The sequence below is a fragment of the Thamnophis elegans genome, chromosome 6 (assembly GCF_009769535.1).
Source record: "Thamnophis elegans isolate rThaEle1 chromosome 6, rThaEle1.pri, whole genome shotgun sequence".
NCBI classification, from domain to species: domain Eukaryota; kingdom Metazoa; phylum Chordata; class Lepidosauria; order Squamata; family Colubridae; genus Thamnophis; species Thamnophis elegans.
The window spans coordinates 79,175,361-79,200,627 of NC_045546.1; the positions used below are offsets into that span (position 1 = coordinate 79,175,361).

Below are 25,267 nucleotides of genomic sequence, written 5' to 3' on the forward strand. Positions count from 1 at the left end.
GAGCAGGGATAAGTGCTTTCTGAGTGAAAAACATTTCCTTTTGTCATTACAGTGTAGGCAAGTCACCTTATTTACAAAGGGAAGGGGGAAGTAGTCACAGCAACAAACACTTTGTTGTGATTGTTCTTTTTTTTTTGCTTGCTTACCTGTGTGAGTTGTTCTATCCAGGTGTTCTCCACTTCTTGGAATGCAATTTGATGCAGAATATTTACATTCAGATTCCTTAGCACTCTCTATGTGATTACCAAGCACAGAGATTAGCAACATATTCAAGTTCCTGTAAGGGTTTTCAGGTAGGGTTTTTCCAAGGTGGCGCAGTGGTTAAATGCAGCACTGCAGGCTACTGCTAGATCAGCAGTTCAGTGGTTCAAATCTCACCGGCTCAGGGTTGACTCAGCCTTCCATCCTTCCGAGGTGGGTAAAATGAGGACCCAGATTGTTGGGGGCAATATGCTGACTCTCTGTAAACCGCTTAGAGAGGGCTGAAAGCCCTATGAAGCGGTATATAAGTCTATTGCTATTCCCACTGGTAAAGTTTCTTCTTGTGAAATTTAAGCATGCAATAGAGTAATAATATTGAGCAAGAAATTCAAAAAGAAGACGAGGAAGAGAATGTTTAATAAAGGTAACGGGTCTACTATTTAAGTATTTAATATGGTTAAGAAGCAAACTATATCATGAAGCAGATTAATTAAAATAAAGATTACACATATTTGTTTTCTGTGAGATACTGGTAATGAAATGAAAATGCAATGTAATTTTCCTGGACAAGCACTGCTACGTGTTCCCTTCTTGCTAAATTGGGCAAACTCTTGACCTAACATGATGGGAACACTTAACATTGATACAGGTGGTACTTTTGTGTGTTGTGATTCAAAGCCTCATCTAACAACAAAATCGTTTCATATTTTGTATATCCCAAATGAAAATAATCAGAACTTGTTTATTTTTGCTCTTCCTGAAAGAAATTCCTTAAATACCAATTCTGTGTATTTGTCAGTGAAAGACTGGAGATTTCATATGTGGGATTATTGAATTCATTCATAAAAAAACACTACTGATAATCTTTTATGATACCATAGAGAATATAAGGGAATATTCATGAATCTAAAATGTGCTTGGGCATATACCTAGTAACACCATCCAAAGTTATATATGATGCAAAATACCAGTTATAATACACTACTAATTTCTATGGAAGTTCAGCTATTGATCCAATTCATAGTCAGCATAAAAAAAATAATAGGAAGCTTTGTTAGTACATCCGGAGAGATTGAGTGGTAGTGGTGGAGGAAGGGAAGGGAAGAGGAACAATCTACAAAGACTTTTCTCAGAATGCTAGATTGAGAAGTTAAAAACTTGGAATGGGATACAATCAAGCTTGATTCAAAAGCTTTGGCTCCTGAGGTCTCTGAGCTGCCATCCGAAAATGCTATTACTGCGATCTCTGCTGCCTGGAACTGCCCGAGAAGGGGCAGGTAAAGCGGACGCTGCAGAGATCGCGATACCAGCATTTTGGGTGGCAACGCCACGATCTCAGAAGTCAAAGCCTTTAAATCAAGCTTGATTGTACCCCATTTCAAGTTTTTAACTTCCCAATCTAGTGTTCTGAGAAATCTACCATCTCTGAGGCACCTTTCATTTTCAGGAGGAGGAGGAAGAGGGTGGCTTAAAGCAGCACCTCCTTAAACCAAAACCTCTGAGTGACTGGGAAAGAAAGCTGTGCTTTTGGGGCAGCAGATTTTGGCAGTTCCAAGTGCAATTTTCTTTCCCAGTTACTCAGAAGCTTTGGTATACTCCGCCCTTGCCCTCCTCGTCCTGCAAGCAAAAGGTGCTTCAGAGATTCGGCGGGCAGCTCAGAGGAGACAATGGCCACAATGACTTCATTCCCCAGCAAAGTGAGGAGCCGCTGCCACCACCACCACCGCCGCCTGAGCCCTCCCAGGAGCCGAGCCGAGCGGGAGCCCCGAAAGCAAAACGTTTCTCCTTTCCAGCCATCACGATCTCTGCAGCTCCCGCTTCACCTGCCCCTTTTCCAGATGACGCACATGGCTACATTCAGAGTATAAGATGCACCCAGGTTTTCACCCTCTTTTTTGGAATAAAAAGGTGTGTCTTATACTCTGAAAAATACGGTAATCCAGGGTGATAACAAGATATCTAAACCAGCACACCCAAAAGCTCTAGCAATGATGAACAATAATCAGCTACTACATGTATAATATATTGAAATACAGTAATTATTATAATGCAAATTTTTAGTACAAATTATTTCACATATTGTCTTCCTTTAGCAGGCCCATAATTATCAATAATTTTAAAAAAAATCAACCAATGATATGTCTGAGTATAGATTTGAACCTAGATTACTAAAATAGTAATAAGTGCAATGATCTCTCAACTTGACAAAACTCAAGACAATATCAGAAATGGGAACTGCTTCTTTTCTGCTTTTTAATTTTTTTAAAATTGTATTTAAAAGTTAAAATACAACTCCAATAAAAAAGTGAAGCCAAATCAAACAAGACAAAAAGAAAGGAAAAAATAATAATTTCCAGAAAGTCTTATTCACTTCAATCATTGTCCCTGGTCCATCCAGAATCAAATACCCTTGAATGATTCTTAGTAATAAAACTTGTCCTTAAAGTTAATACTGGGGTCTTTCCACATAATTGCATTTCCGAAGTCATAAATCTCTGTTGCAGATACCTTCATATAATTATTTTTCAAACCTTCTGTCATCTCTGTTTTTTTAGATTCATAGCCCGTTCTACCTTATCCACCAAATCTGTAATTTTCCAACAAAGTTTCTTCTCCTCCAACTCTGTTGCAACAGATTAATTTCCAATCCATCTGACTGCAAATCTAATTCTGTTGTTGCGTGCATCTGAATAGCATCTTTAGGGTGATTTATAATTGTTGTTGCATTACTGAACTTATCTAAACTTTCAAAAAAGGCTTTTAAGGTAAGAAGCATTCTTCTTTCAAACACTTCCCTGGAAACTTTTGTTGTTATCATTTTTAGTGTACACAATTCAAAAACATACATAATTGACTTCAAGGACAATCGGTTCCAGTCAGCTAACTGCAGGAGGAATTGAAATATTTTTTCCCAGCATAGAGAGTAAATAGAAGAGATAAAATGGAAAGTTCCTGCCTCTTTAAGAAGAAAAAAAGATCAGAGAAATTTTCAGAAATAAAATACAATAAAAATAGAAGAGTTTTTATAAAAAGTGGTAAAACAAAGTCCTTACTAGAAGAGTCCAATGTAAATAAGTTCACTTACACTATATAAGTGAACTTATTGAAAGAAAAAAAGATAAGTATAAAAAGTGGAAAGAGGGGGACATAACTAAGGCAGAATATCAGTAAATACCCTGAGCTTGAAAAGATGAAGTAAGGAAAGCTAAGGCTCACAATGAAGAAAGGCTTGCCACAAAAGTAAAAAAATAACAATATATAAAAAATATATTTAATAAATAAATAAATAAATAAAACAAAAAAGCTTCTTCCAACATGTTAAAAACAAGAAAAAGGTTAAGGAAACAATTGGTCCCTTGCTGGGAGAAAGTGGCAAGAAGGTGACAAGCAACAGAGAGAAAGCAGAACTATTTAACTCATTTTTTGCATCTGTCTTTACACAAAGGGATAAAACAGTCCAACCTATCAAAAACAGCACCACAAAAATCAGATTAGGAACACAAATTGAAATAGGGAAGAAAATGGTAAGTGACCACCTGTCTACCCTAGATGAGTTCAAATCACCAGGACCGGACGGATTACTCCCCAGGGTTCTGAAGGAACTGGCAGATGAGATCTCAGAACCACTGAACTATATCTTTCAGAGATCCTGGAGCACCGGGGAACTGCCAGAGGACTGGAAAAGAGCTGATGTGGTTCCCATCTTCAAAAAAGGAAAAAAAAAAATAGATCCAGGAAACTATAGACCTATCAGCCTGACCTCAATACCAGGAAAGATTCTAGAAAAGATAATCAAGCAACGAATTAGCAAACACGTAGAAGTAAACAAAGTAATAGCCAAAAGCCAACATGGGTTTGTCAAAAACAGATCATGCCAGACTAATCTTATTGCATTCTTTGACAAAGTGACAAAATTAGTGGACCAGAGGAATGCCATCGATATAGTTTATTTGGACTTCAGTATGGCATTTGATAAGGTAGAGCATAATCTACTACTAGATAAAGTAGAAGAATGTGGGTTGGACAGCATCACCACCAGATGGATTTGTAACTGGCTGACCAACCGCATTCAACATGTAGTCCTCAATGGAACTGCATCTACATGGAGGGAAGTATGCAGTGGAGCACCCCAAGGCTGTTTTAGGCCCAGTACTCTTCAACATCTTCAATGATTTGGATGAGGGAATAAATGGGGAACTCATCAAATTTGCAGATGACACCAAGCTGGCAGGAATAGCCAACACTCCAGAAGACAGGCTCAAGATACAGAAGGATCTTGACAAACTTGAACATTGGGCACTATCTAATAAAATGAAATTCAATGGTGAAAAGTGTAAGGTTCTACATTTAGGCAAGAAAAACGAAATGCACAGGTACAGTATACGTGGTACCTTGCTCAATAGTAGCAACTGTGAAAGGGATCTTGGAGTCCTAGTGGACAACCATTTAAATATGAGCCAGCAGTGTGCAGCAGCTGCCAAAAAAGCCAACACAGTTCTAGGCTATATAAACAGGGATAGAATCAAGATCACGTGAAGTGTTAATACCACTTTATAATGCCTTGGTAAGGCCATATTGGAATACTGCATTCAGTTTTGGTCGCCACGATGTAGAAAAGATGTGGAGACCCTATAAAGAGTGCAGAGAAGAGCAACAGTGATGATTAGGGGACTGGAAACTAAACATATGAAGAACGGTTGCAGGAACTGGGTCTGTCTAGTCTTATGAAAAGAAGGACTAGGGGAGACATGATAGCAGTGTTCCAATATCTCAGGGGTTGCCACAAAGAAGAGGGAATCAAACTATTCTCCAAGGCCCCTGAGGGTAGAACAAGAAGCAATGGGTGGAAACTAATCAAGGAGAGAAGCAACTTAGAATTGAGGATAAATTTCCTGACAGTTAGAACAATTAATCCGTGGAACAGAAGTTGCCTCCAGAAGTTGTGAATGCCCCAACACTGGAAGTCTTTAAGAAGATGTTGGATAACCATTTGTCTGGAACGGTATAGGATTTCCTGCCTAGGCAGGGGATTGGACTAGAAGACTTCCAAGGTCCCTTCCAACTCTGCTATTGTATTGTATGTAAGAAAAAAATCTTTGTGCCACTGACTTCCATGTGGCAAAAATGATTTTTTCCCTTATTACAGTAAAAACCAGTAATAAAGAATAAAAACTTTCGGTTTATAATCAAGCAAGGGGTAAAAATAGTTCAGCATTCAATCAGATGTTTAACGTTTAAAATATAAAGCAAAGATGAAAGAAAACAAATTCAAAAAAAATTATGTTAAAATGAAGGGACACTTAAATATCTGAACAGCTAATAGGATAAAATGGAGACCTGACTCTCCAGCTGGTCTTACTGTGAATTGCAAACATCAAGATTCTTCTTCATTGGTCAGTGAGGGGTTTCCGGAGAGTCACCTGGGGTAATCCCGACTTGCTCCTGTTCAATCTAGGGAGCATTTTGCCACCAAAGAGCCAGCTTTGACAGTGAAATCAGCTGTTAGTCAGCAGGGGTTGGGGAATCTTCCCAGCGCACCATTTTTAGACATTCTCTCTTTTCTGCTTTATTCATAATGTTTCATGATGGCACCAAACATTTATAAGCCAGAAAATAGACAATAAAAGTACCTTTTCTATCAGTGATGTATTAACTATTAAGCAGACTAAGCATGTGCTTAGGGCACCAGGCCAAAAGGGGCATCACAAAATTGAGAAAGAAAAGAAAACCAATGAAGATTTGTACAGTATGTACAAGGGAGGGAGCCACCAATATTTGTCAGTGCACCAGTGAGCCTTAATCCACCACTGTTTTCTATGCTTCATTACAGTTCATAATTCCCTTGATAACATTTCAGTTCTTGATTTGACTTTGATGATTGTTTCCCTAATTATTCAGTCATATATGTCTGATCTTACCTGAACGATTGTTGGGGGACATGCGCACCGGAGAGATGGAAGGTGTGCGTGAAGAAGAATACGGTCTTTGCCTATCCCTTTCTATCGTTGATGATGAAGCTACAAAATGATACTGTGACCATCCATCCTGCATAGGAACAGCATACAACAATAATAAAAAGGCTGAACAAGTACAATACAGGCATGAAAGGAAATACAAGTATGAAATATTAATTTATTTAACAATCTATCTTCCTTGTTAGGGGGCAGTTTTATTCTTCATTAACAGGCAGGTCTTCCACATGATCTGTTTCTATATATTGTTTACTTTAATTTTTTTCCTCAAAATAATATTTCTTTTGAAATATGCATTCAATGCAGGCTGACTAATTTTCCCTTCACCAATAAGTAGACCCATACATAATGTGAATGCATGAGGATGACTTTATTCTTACACTAAGAATCTTGTAAAAACATATATTATATATACTATATATTTATAGGTCATTTAAGAAGATCATGGTACAAAAGGACTAAGAAAGAGAGAATGCTTATATCTGATTTGGGGAAACTTTATCCACTTTGCCAACGCTGGGAAGGTTGCTAGGTAAGGGGGAGGAAAATAGCAATAGGAATAGCAGTTAGACTTATATACTGCTTCATAGGGCTTTCAGCCCTCTCTAAGCGGTTTACAGAGTCAGCATATTGCCCCCAACAATGCGGGTCCTCATTTTACCCACCTCGGAAGGATGGAAGGTTGAGTCAACCCTGAGCCGGTGAGATTTGAACTGCACTCTAACTACTGCGCCACCTCGGCTCTCGGCTCATTAACAAAGAAAGTGTTAATGTCTAAATTGATTTCTAAATATCTAGTGGAACTACTGCTTAAATGAGCTAGAGCTATACTTGTTGTAGTTAGAGATTGTAGAAAATTAAGGAATAATGTAATTATTGAGTGTACGCTGATCATATCCCAAACTGGGCAGCTGAAAATTAGATAAACTACAAGAAGGAAAACTGATTACTACTAAACACCAATAGAAATAATCAGTAAAGACTAGTGATAAAATATCATCATTGCTGAAATCTACCACATTCCTGATTGGTAAACATATGTTTTAGAAAAGTATATGAGATCTGGGACAAACATATTATATATATTATTTATATTGCATGTATATTATTTTCAGATGCTGTGCTTATGTTACATATTCAATCGTTTAGAACAAAAAGACTAATTTTTGAATCACAACCATTGCGTTTATATATTTATATTGAAAGGAAAAGATTTTAAATGGCTTTTCAAATTTAGGAGGTCAATCTGAGACCATGAAAGGATAACCAGTTATTTCTTTAAAATTGGAATGAGAAAGCTAGGAGTCCAGTTTTATAAATATTGTGATAATAGTATTTCAATAAACAAATAGAGAAGAAATGCCTTAATGAATTACATGAGGTTAATCACCCCAACTCTTCCTAGACTTAGTTAATTCACAATTTCTAAGCTTTCTAAAAAAGGTGATGGAAGTTTTAACACTGCTTTATAAATGACCTTAATCGAACACAGGATACAACATAATTCTAGTAAGCAACCTATTTTGACAGTTCAGTTATGTATTTGAGCAATCCATGGCCTAAAGATTTTTTTTTTAAAAGCCTTAGGCCCATGGATTTACAGTTTACAGCAATGTGATTTCCTGTTCATTTTTGCAAAATGAAAATACAAGTCTTTTCTGTAGTTGCATTCACACTTGGCACACACTTCCCTGGGAAGTACAATTAGCACCTTTTCTCCTTGTATTTTGCAAATAATACAAAACTATTCCAATGTGCATTTGATCTAATTTTATAGTGGATACGCACAGGCTTTGTATTTTTAATAATTGGAATGTTTTCTATTTTATTCCTACTCTGTTATTTATTGCCCAATCTTGAATAGGTGTTCTATACACTTTGTAAAAAAAATATGCACAAACATCAAACTGTTTCCATGGTGAAAAACAGTGTTTTTATACAAGGAACAGTGCATATTTTAATGATATATTGTATACTAAGACATACCATGTCAATGAAATTGCTATAGTAACATGCCTCAAATTATAAAGTAGTACAACTACTCAATGAGATCGTCCTCAAGTTAATGGAAAGCTTAAATAGCAGTTGCAATTTTAATCTGCAAACCCATTATCTATGAAGTCAATTTAAATCAATACATTTTTCTTTAGGTTTGTCCAAAGGTCTCTTAAAAGAATTGCTTGAAATCAACCTAATACCTGCCCCTCTTAGAAAAGCCAAACTGAGTACCATTGGAAAGGGACAAGACCATGTATTCTACCAGATTTGAGAGGAATAGGCTGGCGTGAGAGAGTGTGAGATAAGAGAGCAGACCATAATTCCAATTTTGCTGTTGCTCTGCATTCACCAGCTCCTTTAAAACAGTCCTGCTTTGGGAATAGCCAACTGCTGCTATGAGAACTCAGAAGGGGTTGATGATCCACACTTTTCTCTAGAGTTGAGCAACTTTTCATTATCTGAGAGAGTACTGAGCATGCCGAGATAAAAGTATGATGTGAAGCAGGTATGTTTTTTCCTTTGTTATTTTTTACCTAACTTCAGAATCTGGCCATTGATCCCAAGTCTTATAAATTGCAGGAGATGGGTGGCCTATAGATTTTATAAATAAATAAAATCAAGCAAGAAAAGGCAATTTGAAGCTTATTTACAGATATTTAAGTTTAGAAATTGAGGTGAATGCCAAAATAAGCATTGGCAATGTTTATATTAACACATGGTCAAGATTACTGACTTATCTTGATCTATTATGAATGAGCAGCACCTGGTGTACGTTATTCTCCTGTTCCTTTCTATATGAGAATAGCAAAATAAGTCAGGATTTGTTTCAAAATCATACAAAAACTTTGCAAGCAATTGAATTTATTACAATTTGTAAATCTTCATAATTTTGGTCCTGGCATTCCTACGAAAGCAGGGTAGGATACACAGGCAATTTCTGTTCAGTTGTGTGCAAAATTGCGATTGCGAAGAGTTTCAGAAAAAGAGGTGGATTTTAACCTCTGAAATTTTATGTTCAAAAGTTTTGTTAATCTTTAAGCTTCTATATAAACTTTGGTTTGACTTTGTTCCGAATAATTTCTTAAAGCTTCAAATCTCCCAAAATACACAATGATTTCAATTACAACAGATAGGACATTACAAAATAGGTTATTTCTACTCTCTACTCTAAACGCTGCTATCTGGTGAATGAAAGCATTTTTGTATGAAAACTCCATACTATCAGGTAGTAGTTTCTATTAAGTAAGCCTAAATTACTTAATAGACATTTCCTAGGAAAAGCGAATACGAATTGGAACTAAAGTAAGCAATGAAACTATTGCTTTAAGTTGGCAAATAGTGCACTTTTTATTTAGTCTGAGAGTATCAAAAGTTTTAAGATGCTCCTAAGAGATTGGAAGAGAGCTCTGCAATAACCTATTCTGCAGGGGTGGGTTGCTAATCCTGTTCCAACCGGTTCGGTTGGAACGGGGCCGGCGGCGTCCTCGTGCACGCACGCAGTTCACGCATGCGTCTTAGCGCCTGCGCGATGCTCCAGCTGCTCGCGGAGCATCGCGCAGGCGCTGTATGTGCGATCCAGCTGCTTGCGGAGAATCGCGCCATGTGCCTGCGTGGAAGCGCAGAAGCCTTCAAAGACCGGTAAGGAGCGCGAGCGGGCGGGTGGGCCATTCGCCGTTCCCGGAAGTTACTTACTTCTGGGTTCGCTGACCAATCGGTTCACAGGGACCACCGCGAACCGGTTGAAACCCACCCCTGCTATTCTGATACTTCTCTGAAAAGACCTGTGGCTTTAAAGATATGATAGCAACATGTTGTTTGTGCACCGATCCCTACTGTTTCCCCACAGAAGCCATCAATTAAATTTTCAATCTGGGCTAGATAATACCACAGTTAACATGAGCTATTTCTTAAGATTAGAGGAACATAATATAGGTAGTTGAATTCATATTTTGCTTTGACATTCCTTCATTCATTTTTCTGCTGATTGCCTTATTAAATTAAGGTTTAAATATAATTTGATTTGCCCTTCTACCGTCATGTTGCTCATGAAGAGAAATGATAGCAAGAAACATAAAAATGTTGTTCAGTTTTTTTTGGGCAGGGCAGTCTTCTCTTTAGTTTAATCATATATGAAAATGCAACTAATGAAATAATGTCTTTTTCGGATCCAAACAAATGCTGTTGCCAATATATATTATATACTGTATATACTCGAGTATAAGCCTAGTTTTTCATCCCTCTTTTTGGGCTGAAAAAAGCCGCCTCGGCTTATACTCGAGTCAGTGAAAAATTTGCCCGAAATGGAGGAGAAAAAGGGCGGGGCCATGCCGCTGGGTGACACTCGTGAATGGCCCAGTGCCCCTGTGAGTTTCCCCTCCCTCTGTGTCAGTTTGCCGCGCACCGCACCATCCCCCCTCCTCACGTTCTAATGTAATGCAGGGCTGTCTTACGATTCCCCTTCCTCCCCCTCCTGCCGCTCTGCAACGATGTCCCACCTCCTCCTTGTTATGGCAAGCAGCCACATAGCGATGTCCCACCTCCTCTGGTACAGTGATCCAATGATAGGAATCACTGTGCCGTGTGTCATAGGAGGCGGGACATCGCTCCCGCGGCTGCACGGGACATCATCATCACAGCGGGACATCAGCATCATGAGGTGAGTGAAGTATTTCATTGAATACACCGCTAGTTTACTGTTTTTCTTTGAAATAAATATTCAAAAACATTATTGGTATCTATTTTTATTTTTGAAATTTACCGGTAGCTGCTGCATTTCCCACCCTAGGCTTATACTCGAGTCAATAACTTTTCCAGTTTTTTGTGGTAAAATTAGGTGCCTCGGCTTATATTCGGGTCGGCCTATACTCGAGTATATACGGTATATTTCAAATTACAAATTTGATTTGGGGGGGGACTATGTCTCCCAACATCTTTTCTAATTCAGTTACTGCAAATATAACATTAGCCTTCATCAGTCCATTTCCATTTTATAAGTAAGTATTTAATAATAAAATCATTAGATATACTTCAGTTTTAAAAGTGATTACTGGTAAAGATTTAAACCAATTTTTAGAAGTCAAAAGGGAATATTATCAATTGAATGCAAAAATAAATACTAGGTGGATGTGCTGGTTGCGTTCATAAGTTTGTTTTAGATTTAGTGCTTGTAATGGAATTTAATTAAATTGATCTGGATATTGTAAATGCACAATGGATTTGAGACTCCTGAAGTCAGTATGTAACCACTCCAAAAGTAAAATGTTGGGTTCATCCATTTGTATTCATCTTACTTAATCCTAATTAAGCAAAGTTAAGCAAAAACATATGACATACTTACAAGGAATTCTTTTGTGTGTGTGTGTGTGTGTATGTCACAACTCCTGGTATGCCTAAATATGGGGGGAAGCATACTGCTTCCTTTCTCTGTCTATCGGCTCACCCCGGCTCACCCCAGGAGACCATCCAGACAGAAAGCCATTATTTTTACTGTTGCCTTTGTTACATTTGTGTTGCATTTGTGCTGATAAATAAATAAAGGGAGACTAGTATAGATCTATTTCAAGCTATTTAGCTCTCATCAGCTAGCCATTCCCAAATCCCAGTAAGGGTATGGCTAGCTGATGAGAGCTAAATTGCTTGAAATAGATCTATACTAGTCTCCTTTTATTTATTTATCAGCACAAATGCAACACGCACACACACACATACACACACATAACCCCCTTATTTTTTAAAATAGATAAATCCACTCATAAAGAGAATTTGAAGGAAAGTCCTTTTCTTCCAGTTTTAATCTACCAAATTGTACCTCAGGAACACTGCAGAACTATTACTTATTAATACTGAAGTTACAATTGTACATATTAATGTTAACTAAGACTGAATTTATGACAAAGGATCCACTGAAAGGCAATAAATCCCTTATTTCAATATATTGAAGAAATAAATAATTCTTCAAAAAAAGGCCAAAGAGATTGGTGCACAAAAATAACTGTGCTGCTAATCTTTAGGTGCATAACATATTAATATACTATGTCTTAATATATTAATATACGATACCTTCATTAATATTTTAGAGCATATTCACAGTATTTAAATGAATAAGATTTCTGAAGCACAAGGTACCCATTGGGATTATACCTAATCTTTTGGTCTTTATATACCTCTGTATTTATGAACTGTTCTATTATTCAGCTTGGTCCTTTCTGGAGAATTGAGCTGTGAAAGTTTAAGTTCTAACAGATATAGGTCATAGATCAGTGACACTTAACTTAAATTTTCTACCCTGGTTGTCAAGCACCAAATAATGGATAAAACAAACAGTAGATGAAACAAACGTGGTGGGTTTTTACTCAACATTTAAGCTATTTTAATCAATTAAAATAAAAAGCAAATACGGAGGAATATTGCCAATACTGCAGGTGAAAAAAACAATAATTGACATAGAAGCCTACTACGTAGTGTCCTCATATAAGTAAAGTTAGAGATGGGAACTGATACGGTTCCTTTTGTATTGCAAGAAAAATGCTTTCCCCACCTTCCTCTCCAGTTCATAGAAAAGCAACTGTGACCTCAGAAATAATAATTGAAGTGCACTACAGAGAGCTACATGTATCTGTCCTTCAAGCAGAAAGAGAAGAATGAACCACAGATCTGGATGGGAAGGAACAGGCTCAAGCTCAATCCCTCCAAGACTGAATGGCTGTGGTTTCCGTCATCCCGATTTGTGCATCTTGTTCCATCTTTGATGATAGGGGGAGAAATTTAGCCCCCTCAGAGAGGGCCCGCAATCTGGGACTCCTCCTGGATACGCAGCTTAGTTTAGAAGAACACCTGACGGCCGTGACCAGGGGGGCCTTTTACCAGGTTCGCCTGGTACGTCAGTTGCTCCCCTTCCTGGATCAGGATGCTCTGTGCACAGTTACTCATGCCCCCGTCCTTTCTCGCCTGGACTACTGTAACACTCTCTACATGGGGCTGCCCTTGAAGAGCACCCAGAGGCTTCAACTGGTCCAGAATGCGGGTTATCATGGGGGTACCTAGGTGCTTCCATGTTGCACTTCTTTTAGGCGGCCTGCACTGGTTGTCGGTTGTCTTCCGGGTGCGATTCAAGGTACTAATTGTCTTCCGGGTGCGATTCAAGGTACTAATTATGACCTTTAAAGCACTCCATGGCTTAGGCCCAGGATACCTGCAAGACCACCTACTGCCACCCACCGTCCAGTGCAATCCCACAGAGTTAGCCTCCTCAGGGTGCTGTCGGCCAGACAGTGTCGGCTAGCGACCCCCAGGGGGAGAGCCTTCTCTTTGTGTAATCCCCGACCTCCAGTCCTTCTGATGTGCCCTAAAAAGTTGGCTTTTCCAGCAAGCCGGCCTGGCCTGAACAGAATAAAATAAATGATTGATTGTTGTTAATTTTAATCGAATTTTAAATGTTATTGTTAATCTTAATTGGGTTTGTTTTTTGGATTCTCTATCTAATTTTTTTTAACTTTTGTAATATGTGTTTTTTTTTAAATGTTGTACGCCGCCCTGAGTCCTTGGGAGAAGGGCGGCATATAAATCCAATAAACAAACAATACACAACCAGAGATGGAAAATATCTTTAAATGTTTTGGAATACAACATAGAGGCTCTCCACTAGGAATATAGTTTTTTGATGCTATTAAAATTCAACATAAATGAGTGCTTCATCAAATTTAAAGATTGGCAAATTAGAGTGAAGATGATTACAATACTTTCTATGGAGGAAATAAGGACCAGACTGTTAAAATAAATAAGTTAAACTGTTAGAGCTTATAAAACTATTTTCTCATGTTTGCTTTTCTTATAAATGCCCTGCCAGAGAAACTGCCAAAGCAAGCAAGCTAGCTCTTACTTTTTTGACTCGTGGAAAAGTATTCATGATGCAATTTTGGTTCGTATTTCCCAAGTAGTTTAATAATAATACCTATCTCAGATTCCGAAGACTGCTGTATATCTGGTGAGATCACTATTCAGCTAATGACAGAACAAGCTAGTGTGGATTTTAGAAAAGAACTTTTGCTAGCTCAACCTGAAGTGATGTGCATGGAAAATATATGCACTTCATCCCTTCCCTTCAAAACCTCTCCGTATTGAACCAGGTTCTCTTCCTTATATCATATATATAGTTTATATACCATTAAAAAAAAGAATATCTTTGATTTTGCATGAAATGGATAAGAACTAAACATGGTCACAAAAATTGTTTTTGCAATTTAAGTTTGAAGGTGTATATAAATGCGTGTATGTATATATACATGTGTATATCACTAATATAACAAGTACAAGTGATTTATGGCTTGTATCAAAAGCAAAATGTATATCTTTAGTGTGATAGAGAACCCTGGCATCAAAATGAAGATTAAAATACACTATAAAAACTATTTTTTGATAAAGTATTATCATCAAAATCTGTAATTTGGTTCTTTCATTCATTGATTCTGTGCATTTCCAACTTATTTCTGAATGCCAAAATCCCATTACTCAATCAGTATGACAAAGAATTAGTGAACCATTTTCTTCCATTGTATTCCTGAAATTATTATAAAGTCCTCTACTTAACATTTCTAAGAATATTTATTCCTTCAATGTACCGTACAGTTGGAAATATTTTCTTCTTTTTCAAACTACAGTATTTTTAAAAGCTGCTGCAGTTATGAACAAAAAGAGAAGACACATTTTTTCTCTATGAATCTTATCTCTAATTTTAGTTTTAAAGATGGTCAAATTTAGATCCAATTCAAACAATTCTAAGGTTCATATATAGCTTAATGCTTATAGCTTATCTTGCTATGGCTTACCATTCAGTTTTATGTGTTGTTTGGCAAAAGAACAGAAGTAACAACTCATTTTATATTCATTTCAATGAATTTTAAGAAGCACACAAGTATTCTAGCAACTATCTAAGAAAAAGCCACATACTGGATGAAACAGGGAGTTAAAGATGCAATTATGGATTATGTGAGATGATTATTGACTGATAAGAGGAATGAATTCTTTAGAATTGCAATGATTTAGAGTCCTCCAGAAAATAGTGCCCTGAACAGCAGAATAATGTTTTTCTCCTGCTGACAAACATCTGATTTTGCTGCCAAAGATGGTTCTTTGGCAGCACACTCCCCGGAATTGAATCAGAGCAACTAGGAATGACCCAAGACAATCCTTGGTATGGAAAGACAGTTGCAATTCTTGGTAACAATAAAACATGAAGTTGGTTCTTCATGTTTTCCTGTCAGCATTTTTTTCTAGACATACCTTGATTTTAAGCAGCACATTTTGGTTTTGACCTACATCTTTAATTAAGCATCTGATTGAATGTTGATTTATTTTATATCCTTTTGCTGGAATGTGTAATTTTTACCTTTTTTTTTTGGCTTTGCTTTGGAGTTAGGAAACACTTTCATTTTTGCCACATGGAAATTGATGATGTGAAGAGTTTCTCCTTGGTAGTGAAAGTGATCTGATCTAATTTACAATTATGCTGGACTACTGTAGAAATGATTTTGTATTTTACTAGTTTTTCAAAGAACTTTGCTGCTTTATTTTGCTTTTGTATATAATTTTTGTTTCTTTTCCTTTGTTCTCTACAGAAATGGAAATTTTCTCTTACATTTCTATTTCTTTTCTATCATAGGAAATATTATCTTAATTTCTCCTGCAGACTTCTTGTTAGAACATCTACTTTGTTTGTCTTTGAGAGTAACTGCCCTTGTTTTGTTGTGAAAGTCGGGCTAAAATTTGAACTATATTAAAAATGGAAACAACAATAAAAGCAGATCGACTTAATCTTAAAGCCTTCTCGGAAGTCTTCAGGAAAAATGCTTTTCAACTTAAAAAGCTCTGAGTGAAAATTTAGATACAAGGTTTGATGATTTAACAACAGTTATAAATCAATCTAAGGAGGATAATCGGATACAGATAATAGTAACTAAAAAACCTCTTACAATTAAGTGAATTGGAAGTCAATTTGTTGCTGACAGAACTGAAGGAGAAGAAACTTTGCAGGCTTGTTGGAGAAGGTTAAAAGGGGCCTGGATTTAAAAAGTTTAGAGATGGCAGTGTGGATCAGTGATGAACTGTACTTCCTTAAGAAACCGATTGTGGAATAGATTTATTATATTCAACCAGAAGACAACTGTTAAGTTGTGGTTCAACTGGCACGGAACATTTCTGAACAACAAGCACTGCAGAGATATTCACAACACAGAACTATGACTTTGAGGAATGAGATACAATTGTTGGGAAAGATCTCTGTTATAATTTTAAGGTAAAGCTTTATTAAGAATCAGTTGAAGATGCCTGATGCTAGACAGAGAGAGATAATGATTGCATTGGTTTATGGTAGATTAGAAACCATAGTCGACTTTCTCTGTGTGAAATACATTGATAGATTGTTAACAGAAGGATCTGAAGTTTAATTCTGTTGTTGGCTCTACCTGTTAACTGATTTTTTAACAGTAAATAGATGGTTGATCAGATTAGTTGGGCAAATAGAGCTGTAAAAGTTTATAAATTGTAAATCTGTTTTGCAAGTGGGGGGGAATGATTATTGTTGAAATATATTCAACTAGGAAGAACAATATATGTGTTTGTTTTTTATACACTTTTTGGTCTTGTTAATTTTTGCTTTGTTGTTTTCTGCTGAAGTTTGTATTTTAATTTTGGAAATAATAAAAAAAAGAATTGCAATGAACTAATACAACAGAAATGAAATAAAAAGATTTCCCTGTGATTTAAGTTCATATATTTCCTTTAGAAAAAGGGATGTTGTAGTTCCGGACATATCTGTTTGAACCAAGGTAGTCAATCTGTGGAATTGCTTCTTTAATCAGTTTGATAGCTGAAATGGGAAAAAAAGCATACACAATAGAGGATTAACATTTAATCATCATCTTTTATCAGAGTTCTGGAATCTGTTAGTAATCCATGGGAGATGGGTAGTATTCTAGTAGTAATCCCAATTCATGTTCTATGGCTAGTGATGAGCTTCTATAATGCAATTAAGTGGACTTTTTTAGAATGATATTTCGGATAATTTTCCTGGTTAACATTTATCTACAGAACTTTCAAAAGAATGGCTTTGTCTATCTATAATTAATTATTGATTTTCCTATTGTGAATGCAAGGATGACAAGACTTAATCTAATCAATAACATAGTGATGTATACAAAAAGACTAGTGTGTTAGATAAAACCCAAAGGATAGAATGTCAGACATACAAGAATCATAATTTATACTGTTATGTTATATAGGGAGCCACTCCCCAGGTTTTATAAAAGCACCGCTAACACTTCTTGCAATCATTTTTCAAAATTGTTTACATCATGCAGGATAAATGCAAAATTATCTGTAGCTCAATGGCATGACCCGACAAATGCGCGCCAACAAAACCGCGGCGTCAAAAGCACGATTAGGGTTTTTACGTTAGTGTTAGGGTTATAATGTTGTTTTTGCATCCCAATATGTTGTTTGTGAATGGCGCGCTTTTGTCGGCGCGCATTTGTTGACGAGCTGTTGTGGGTGCGCTTTTGACGTTGCGGTGTTGTCGCTGCGGTTTTGTCAGTGCGCATTTGTCGGGCACGCATTTGTCAGTGAACCGCTCAATGGCATTCTGTCTAAATCTCTTTGGAAAATGGTCTAAAGTGTGAGATATGTGAGATCGCAGTGTTTGTTGAAATTCTGAAATTAACTAAATCGTTCGAAAGATAACACTATATATATTCTTCAGCAAATCAGAAATCTAACTATAGACCTTATAGCAAATACAATAATTATGCTCAAATAATAACAAAATGAAGTTAATATGGTGCATTATGAATAAGAAGGCCAACATTGTTACTGAACCATTTTCATTTCCAAACCTGGCACTCTCTCTCATACCTTTTCCCCAGAAAGAATGAAACTTTCTAACAAAAGAAATGAATTGAAACAAAGAATAACTTAGCATTCAGAATAGTGCAAAAACACAACTGAATAAGGTTGCCTGCATTAAAGCCAAAAAAACCCAAAGAAACAAAATGAAAAAAGGGGGGGGGGCATGAATCACCCTTGCTAAAGGGCCGCAATAAGTTGGTAAGCCAAGAATAAAATGATATCTTTTGGAGAATTTAAAAGAACACTTTCCTTAAGTGAGATATAGCTTTTTTTAAAGTATGTGTTATTGTTTTAGAAGGAAGATTACTATTTAAATTAACTTGGTACAGAGAGAGCAGTTGGGCAGCCTGCTTAATTGTGTGTAAAATAACCTCCCTCCTCTTTAATTTAAAAGTGCAATCCTGGGGATGGAGATTAAATTAACTAAAACTTGCGCCACAGAAATAGGTTCCCCCAAATGAATATATCTGCATTCATGTAATAATGAGATAATTCTCCATCCCTCAATATCGTGAGCAAGAAACCTAATAAACCATTATTCCCTCTGCTGATTTTTGAACAATGTAGCTTGCTTACACTGAATATGAAAGAGCTGAAATTATTAGTTTTGTGGACTCCCTCATAAAGATCTAGAAGAATTTGTTTTCTAGCTGCATGCACTGGTCATTTTAATTTCCCTTAAGAGTCTGATTTTATTTTAGAACAAGGAGGAATATAGCCCAAAGAAGTTGGGAACGGTTTCATAGCAGCAATATAGTTTCATCTCTCCATGTAAAATATGGCTGGAATAACAATATAATATAGCCTCCCCCTATTTCTTTAATAGATATAAATGATATAAACAGATATATTTGCATCTCTAACTGTCTGGTTTGGCACAACAAGACAGACCCAAATTTCAATGAATAGTTAGGTCTGCAAAAAAAGCAATTGCAACCAGCCTGCCTTCCATTGAGGATCTGTATACTGCATGAGCTAGAAAGAGGGCTGTGAAAATATCTACAGATCCCTCACATCCTGGACATAAACTGTTTCAACTCCTTCCCTCAAGGTGATGCTACTGGGCATTGCATGCCAAAACAACTAGATAGAAGGACATTTCCCATCCCCACTCCCCATACCATCAATCTGCTAAACAACCAATTCCCACAGCACTGTCAAACCATCTATAAGGGCTATATTACAGCTATCCTTCTCATCTTTCCTATTATCTATTTCCTTAGCTTCATGACTATAACTTTGCTGTTTGTATCTTATGATTTATGTTGACTGATTTTATTTAGTATTCTATTATGATTTATGTGGATTGCTTTTATATAGTATCCTGTGATGGCCCAGCAGGAGCCGTTGGAGCTGCCACTAGACTCTGACAGCGAGGGGCCCTATGAGTCGGCTCTGGAGGATCCTGGACAGGGTTCCGACTCCGAGCAGGGCGTAGAGAGACTGGTTGGCCACCAGATGGCGCCTGAGCCTTAGACCAGTGGGGAGGAGACAAGGGAGAGTGATCCAGAAGTCAGCAGTGAGTTGTTCCTGGATGCACGCCATCGAAGAGCTAATAGGTGTCAGGAACTTGCTATTAAAAATACATTCTAGTTAAGATTGTCTCGGCTTTCGTTACTGGACGGAGGAGGGGGTCAGAACAGTATCCAATGACTATCACTGGGTGCTATATCTTATGATATACTGTAAAGGGCTGGAGTATCTATCATATGTCTACTTTTAACACGTAACTTAAGCACATAGATAAGTTCGCTTCTGCAATTCAACATTTTCTATGCTAAAAAGAGGGCGAGAGTCTAGGCTGCAAAGTAAGCAAGCTTTTGTTTTACTTGGTCATGGACAGAAGCTTTGTGGATGCAACCTCTGCTTAAGTCATACAGTTTAATACTAGCAAGTTACAAAACATATACATATAAGAATGAAAAACAGATAATGCTGCAGCTGGAAAAGTTGTTGTTGTTTTTGTACTGTACCAGAGATAGCATAGCAGTTAACAGGAAGAAACTTGTAATTGGTAAAATTTGCTTTCTTCAGTGGAGAGATCCACTGGATTTTAGTTATTCTAGTCTAGGGGTGGGGAACCATGGGCATTTTACAACAGGAATTCTGGAAGTTCAAGTCCATAAGTCATAAAAGGACAATGGTTCCCCACCCCTGCTCTAGTCAATGGAGGACACTACCATATTTGAAAGCAGTGGTGGGATTCAAATAATTTAACAACCGGTTCTGTGCCTTAATAACCAACATCACTCAGGCCGATGGGCCCTTCACCTTAGTTGTTACAATGTAATAAGGGTTAACCAGAGAGGCAGTTTCTGTAAGCAGGGCAATAAAGATGAGGCTAGAAGCAACACCAGAATGTTCCCTTCCTGCCTTCCTTACAGGATTAGCCCTGTAAAGTGGGGAAAAAAACAAAATTGAGATTCCTTCCAACAACCAGTTCTCCAAGCTACCTAGAAAGTTAACAATTGGTTCTTCCGAATAGGTGCAAACTGGCTGAATCCCACCCCTGTTTGAAAGGTTCATACTGGTATAAGCCATAGAAATTTTAATCGAGAAATATTAGATCCTTTTGAAAGCCACATCCATCTACTTTTGAACACAACAGAGAGTAACTGCAGCCTTGACCTACATAAGCCCTTCAGACATATTGTCTCCATTCTCTTGCCTGAAGCAAGATTGAGATTTCATTGAATAACTAACTTCAAAAGGAAGGTTGTCAGTCAATTATTCAGAGTGATGCATCATAAAGAGCATTTCTATCTGTCTTACAGAAAGATCAAAAGAACACATCCGACTCTCTGCGGTGATACAATCTTTTAATAACCAAAGCTACGAAGCATCCTAAAATTTGTTGCAATTCTAAATCTACATTTTAGCAGTCAAGTAAATGCCTTGGCTTTATCAAATGCACTACATTCAGCAGCCTTGGCATAAGCAACTAAGGCCACATTCAACATTTTAGCCAATTATTGTTTCTACCCAAATTTTTAAACTGTCATACAATATTTTTTTAAATATACAGTACAATTGCCTTAAAAGTATATCTGAGAATGTTAATATTCCATATATTTGATAAAAGAATAAAAAACACAGCCTTCTTGGGTTATGCTTTTTCATAAAATACCCTTTAATTAGTCAACCCCCACTGCCTGGATAATGAGCCTGATTAAAAGACATATGCAATATACATTCCCTATAGACCATGACCCCACACTGCTGTATAATTTGGGTATCCATCTTATTATATTTTTATAAATCACCTATGGCAAATAAAGGAATAAAAAAATTGCACCAAGGGTAAATCAACAATATCTAGGGTTTGCTTTAATGCCATATGTTCAAGAAAGGATGACATGATATCAATCTTTTTCTTTTGCAATCCCAAATAATGCGGATTGACAAAAATATTAGATAGGAAAACATAAGAATAATTTCTTATTCTATATTACAACATTCAAACATGAAGTTTTAGGAGAGTATCTGTTTAAACGAACCTACTTAAATTCAAATAGATAGAGCCGAGGTGGTGCAGTGGTTAAATACAGCACTACAGGCTACTTCAGCTGACTGCAGTTTTGCTGTTCAATTCTCACCGGCTCAGGGTTGACTCAGCCTTCCATCCTTCCGAGGTGGGTAAAATGAGGACCCGGATTGTTGTTGGGGGCAATATGCTGACTCTGTAAACCGCTTAGAGAGGGCTGAAAGCCCTATGAAGCGGTATATAAGTCTAACTGCTATTGATATTGCTAAATGCTGGGATTTAAGTTGATAGCCTCAGTGCAATTTGAGGCAAAGACATGTGGGTGTATTCTTCTCTCTCTCTCTCTTCCGCCCTATTTTTTTTTTTACAACCCCGTTATCTCTTAATTTGGGAGTAAGGGCAACTGAACTGAGCTGAGTGTTTACCGACCAGATGCCCTTCCTGACACCTATGGGGAGTTCACAGCAGACATTTTCTCTTGAGAGAAACATCTGCTGCTACCGAGGATTGAACACTCAACCTTCCAAATGAGAGGCAAGCATCTTCATTTCTAGGCCACTGTGCCCTTCTACCCCGCTTTGCACCCAATTCTTATTTTATATGGTGTTAGGCATTTTATTCTATTTTTTGGCTAGTGCTTAAAACATTCTATCTGATGTAGGTTCACAGAGTGTCAATATTTGTACAGATGCTTATACTTGCAATTTTGAATATATCTGCTTTAATCAATTAACTCTATTGCTTTATAAGTAATTTTGATTTTTTCAATATAGTTTCTTTAATAGTGTTTCAACATACATTTAATAACTGCAAAATCTGTCTGATTTTAATAAAATTGGAATAAAATTTCTATTGTTTAAAACTAAAACATAATCTGGCATGTATTAAATGATGAACATTTTATTTATTGTACTTTGCCCTGCGAAGAACATGGAAAAAATATTGTGGGTGTGTTTCCTCAAAAGAAGAATTCCTTAAGTGAATGGAGCCGGTATGGGGTGGGGAGATCTTTTGGTGGTAGGTAAAACAAGATTTTGGCAATATGCAGCAGGACAATTTTATATCATGCTATATTTTAGTAACAGATGGCTGGTGCTAACAGTTTCGACATCACAAATCACTTGTCTGGAGACATGGGAATGTTGGTTCCAAACTTCCTCTCTACAACCAGATAAGAAGGAAAGAAAAAACATCTCAAGCAAATGCCTAATCCAGTACCCTTTTACTTAAAAATCAGTACCCTGTCTTCAATCAAATGCATCAACATGAATTAAAATAATAAAATCTATCACATACATTATTAACAAAATCACATAAAACAATATCAAATATAAATTATAAAGGGAAGATACGTTTTCAACTGGTTCTTTTTCTCAAAAAGCCAATTTATTTTCTTTAATAAGACGTTTAGCTAGATGCCTTGAGATGCATTTGACTCTGAGGCCATACCTATGCCATTCTGATTGGATTCTATCAATTGGTTGCAAATGAACAAATTAAATATAGTTCCTAACCCTTCCGAATGCCAAGAACGCAAATCTTAAGATAAAGGAGTTATCCGTTTGGAATTTTGTTGCTGTGCAGTACCACTCCAAAACAGTCTAAATGTAATAGTGAATGTCAGGTGATTTTTATGCTTCACTTTCTGTCTTCCCATTCCATTTCTCCTTCTCTTTGGACTACTGTTAGTTACACTCTTGGATGAGTCCTCTTCAGTCTGATTCAGGGGTGGGTTTCAACCGGATCGCGGCGGTCCCTGCAAACCGGTTGGTCGGCGAACCTGGAAGTAAGTAACTTCCGGGAACGGCGAAGGGCCCACCCGCGCGCGCTCCTTATCTGGTTTTGACGAGTTCTGCGCTTCCACACATGCGCAGGACGCATACAGCGCCTGCGCGATCCTCCAGGAGCAGCTGGAGCATCGTACAGACGCTAGTATGCACGTGCGCGCCGCACGCGTGCGCGAGGACACCGCCAGCCCCGTTCCAACCGAACCGGTTGGAACGGGGCGAGAAACCCACCCCTGGTCTGATTTCACTAGTAGAAACAGTCCAAGTAACAAGGACATAGTATATGAAGAAGTTGAGGTTTGTGAGAAGGCTTTGTAATAGGGATTAGATACAGGGTTTATTCCAGGTCTGGATGGCATTTGGATAACTCTTTAAATAGGTGCCCACAATACTGAACTGGTCTGATCTGCAGCTCAGGGCTACTGTGTCTATAACAGACTTTTCTATGCATCGGGCTCTTTATTTAGCCTACTGGTTTTCCAGCTCCCAGTGATATTTCCATGGACCAAATTGATAGGCTTTCATCTCATAGGCAAGTCAATTAGCCAGGAGCAATGGGATTGAATGCTCCCCGTCAATGACTACTTGGAATTGAACTTTCTCTTCTCATCCTGGTCCTCCTCATTTGGGGAAGATTCCTTAGGGGCAGGAAAATTGCTGTCTTTTGGAACCTGATAGTCTATTTTGTATTACCAGTATATTTGAATTAGGGTTTAGAATCAGAAATCATCACTTTTATTTCTTGTAAAGGGATAGGGGAATAATGCAAAGCATATAGGGTTTTATATATATGCACTGGCATGTCATTAACATGAGCAGGACTTATATTTTCACTTTTTTCCTGTTTAGCGAAGTCGTTATTAAATATATTTCAATGTAACATTTAAGCATTCTATTATAATTTTTAAATACATATTAACCTTATTTTCGTTTTATGTTACTTTTCTCCTTTACAGCATTGGACATGATTTCTGATTTTCAGCAATCATTTTAAGAACTTTGGGGCCATCAAAATAAAAATGCAACAACAACTAAAATCATCATCACCACCACCTTTAATTTTCAAGAAATTCAACAACAAATTCAACTGGAAAAAAAGTGACATTATAAGCCAAGCCAAATCCACTAGTATTGGGAAATACCTAGAAGCCTTGCATTCTGACTAACCAGCCATCAACAGGCATAGAGAAATAAGCTCCATTTGTACACCATTTCAAAGATACAACCAAAAGTGAAAGAAGGAAAGAAGCATTTCATAGCAGATTAAACTCCAAAGTTGAGAAAGAGAAAATAAGGTGGTGTCACAGCAGGTGCGAAGGATGGTAAACAAAGCATTCCAAACTATAGCTTATAACCTTTTAAATGGAATAATAATAATAATATTAGAATGGCAAAGAAAAAGAATAACTATGTGAATGTATACCTAAAACTGTATGTAAGAGAATAAATGATAGTAAGAATATAAAGCACAATATAGGTAAATAATATTTGGTCATAAGTAGCTAAGTATAAATAAATAAAGAATTGTACATAAAAATGGATAACGAATAAGGGGATCATGAATGCAAGATAGAAATGTATAGAAGGGAAAACACTAACTGCAAAGAAACCGATTCAGAACTGCTGTATGATATACGATGGAACTTATTGTTCCTACGTTGTTTTTAAGTCATGTGTTTGTTTCTGTCGATGTGCTTATGTGTTTAAAATAAAAATTTATATAAAAAAAAATAAACTCCAAAGTTGAGCGCTATCACTATAAAAACTCCAAAGTTGACTATGGTTACTTTTGCTGATGGCAGTGTCTTCCCCAGAATGAGGATCTTGTTTTCCTGAAAACTCAGAAAAATGTATGTAGCTGATGTCCTGGAATCTGTATAAGCTGTCCGTTATAGCAGATGAAAAGGCTATCTCAGGCACATATTGTA

The 25,267-nt window shown here is 37.1% G+C and overlaps 1 protein-coding gene and 1 long non-coding RNA gene across 2 annotated transcripts in view; one reads left to right on the forward strand and one right to left on the reverse strand.

Annotated features, from left to right (window-relative positions):
- CTNND2 (catenin delta 2) overlaps positions 1-25,267 on the reverse strand; it is a 256,541-nt gene that overhangs the window by 15,522 nt on the left and 215,752 nt on the right. The window contains 1 exon segment of the mRNA XM_032219498.1: positions 6,120-6,246. Coding sequence (XP_032075389.1) covers positions 6,120-6,246 — 127 coding nt within the window.
- Positions 9,276-24,571, forward strand: LOC116510105. The gene is made up of 2 exons (XR_004255618.1): positions 9,276-9,396; positions 24,296-24,571. It is a non-coding gene; the product is annotated as an uncharacterized LOC116510105 (long non-coding RNA).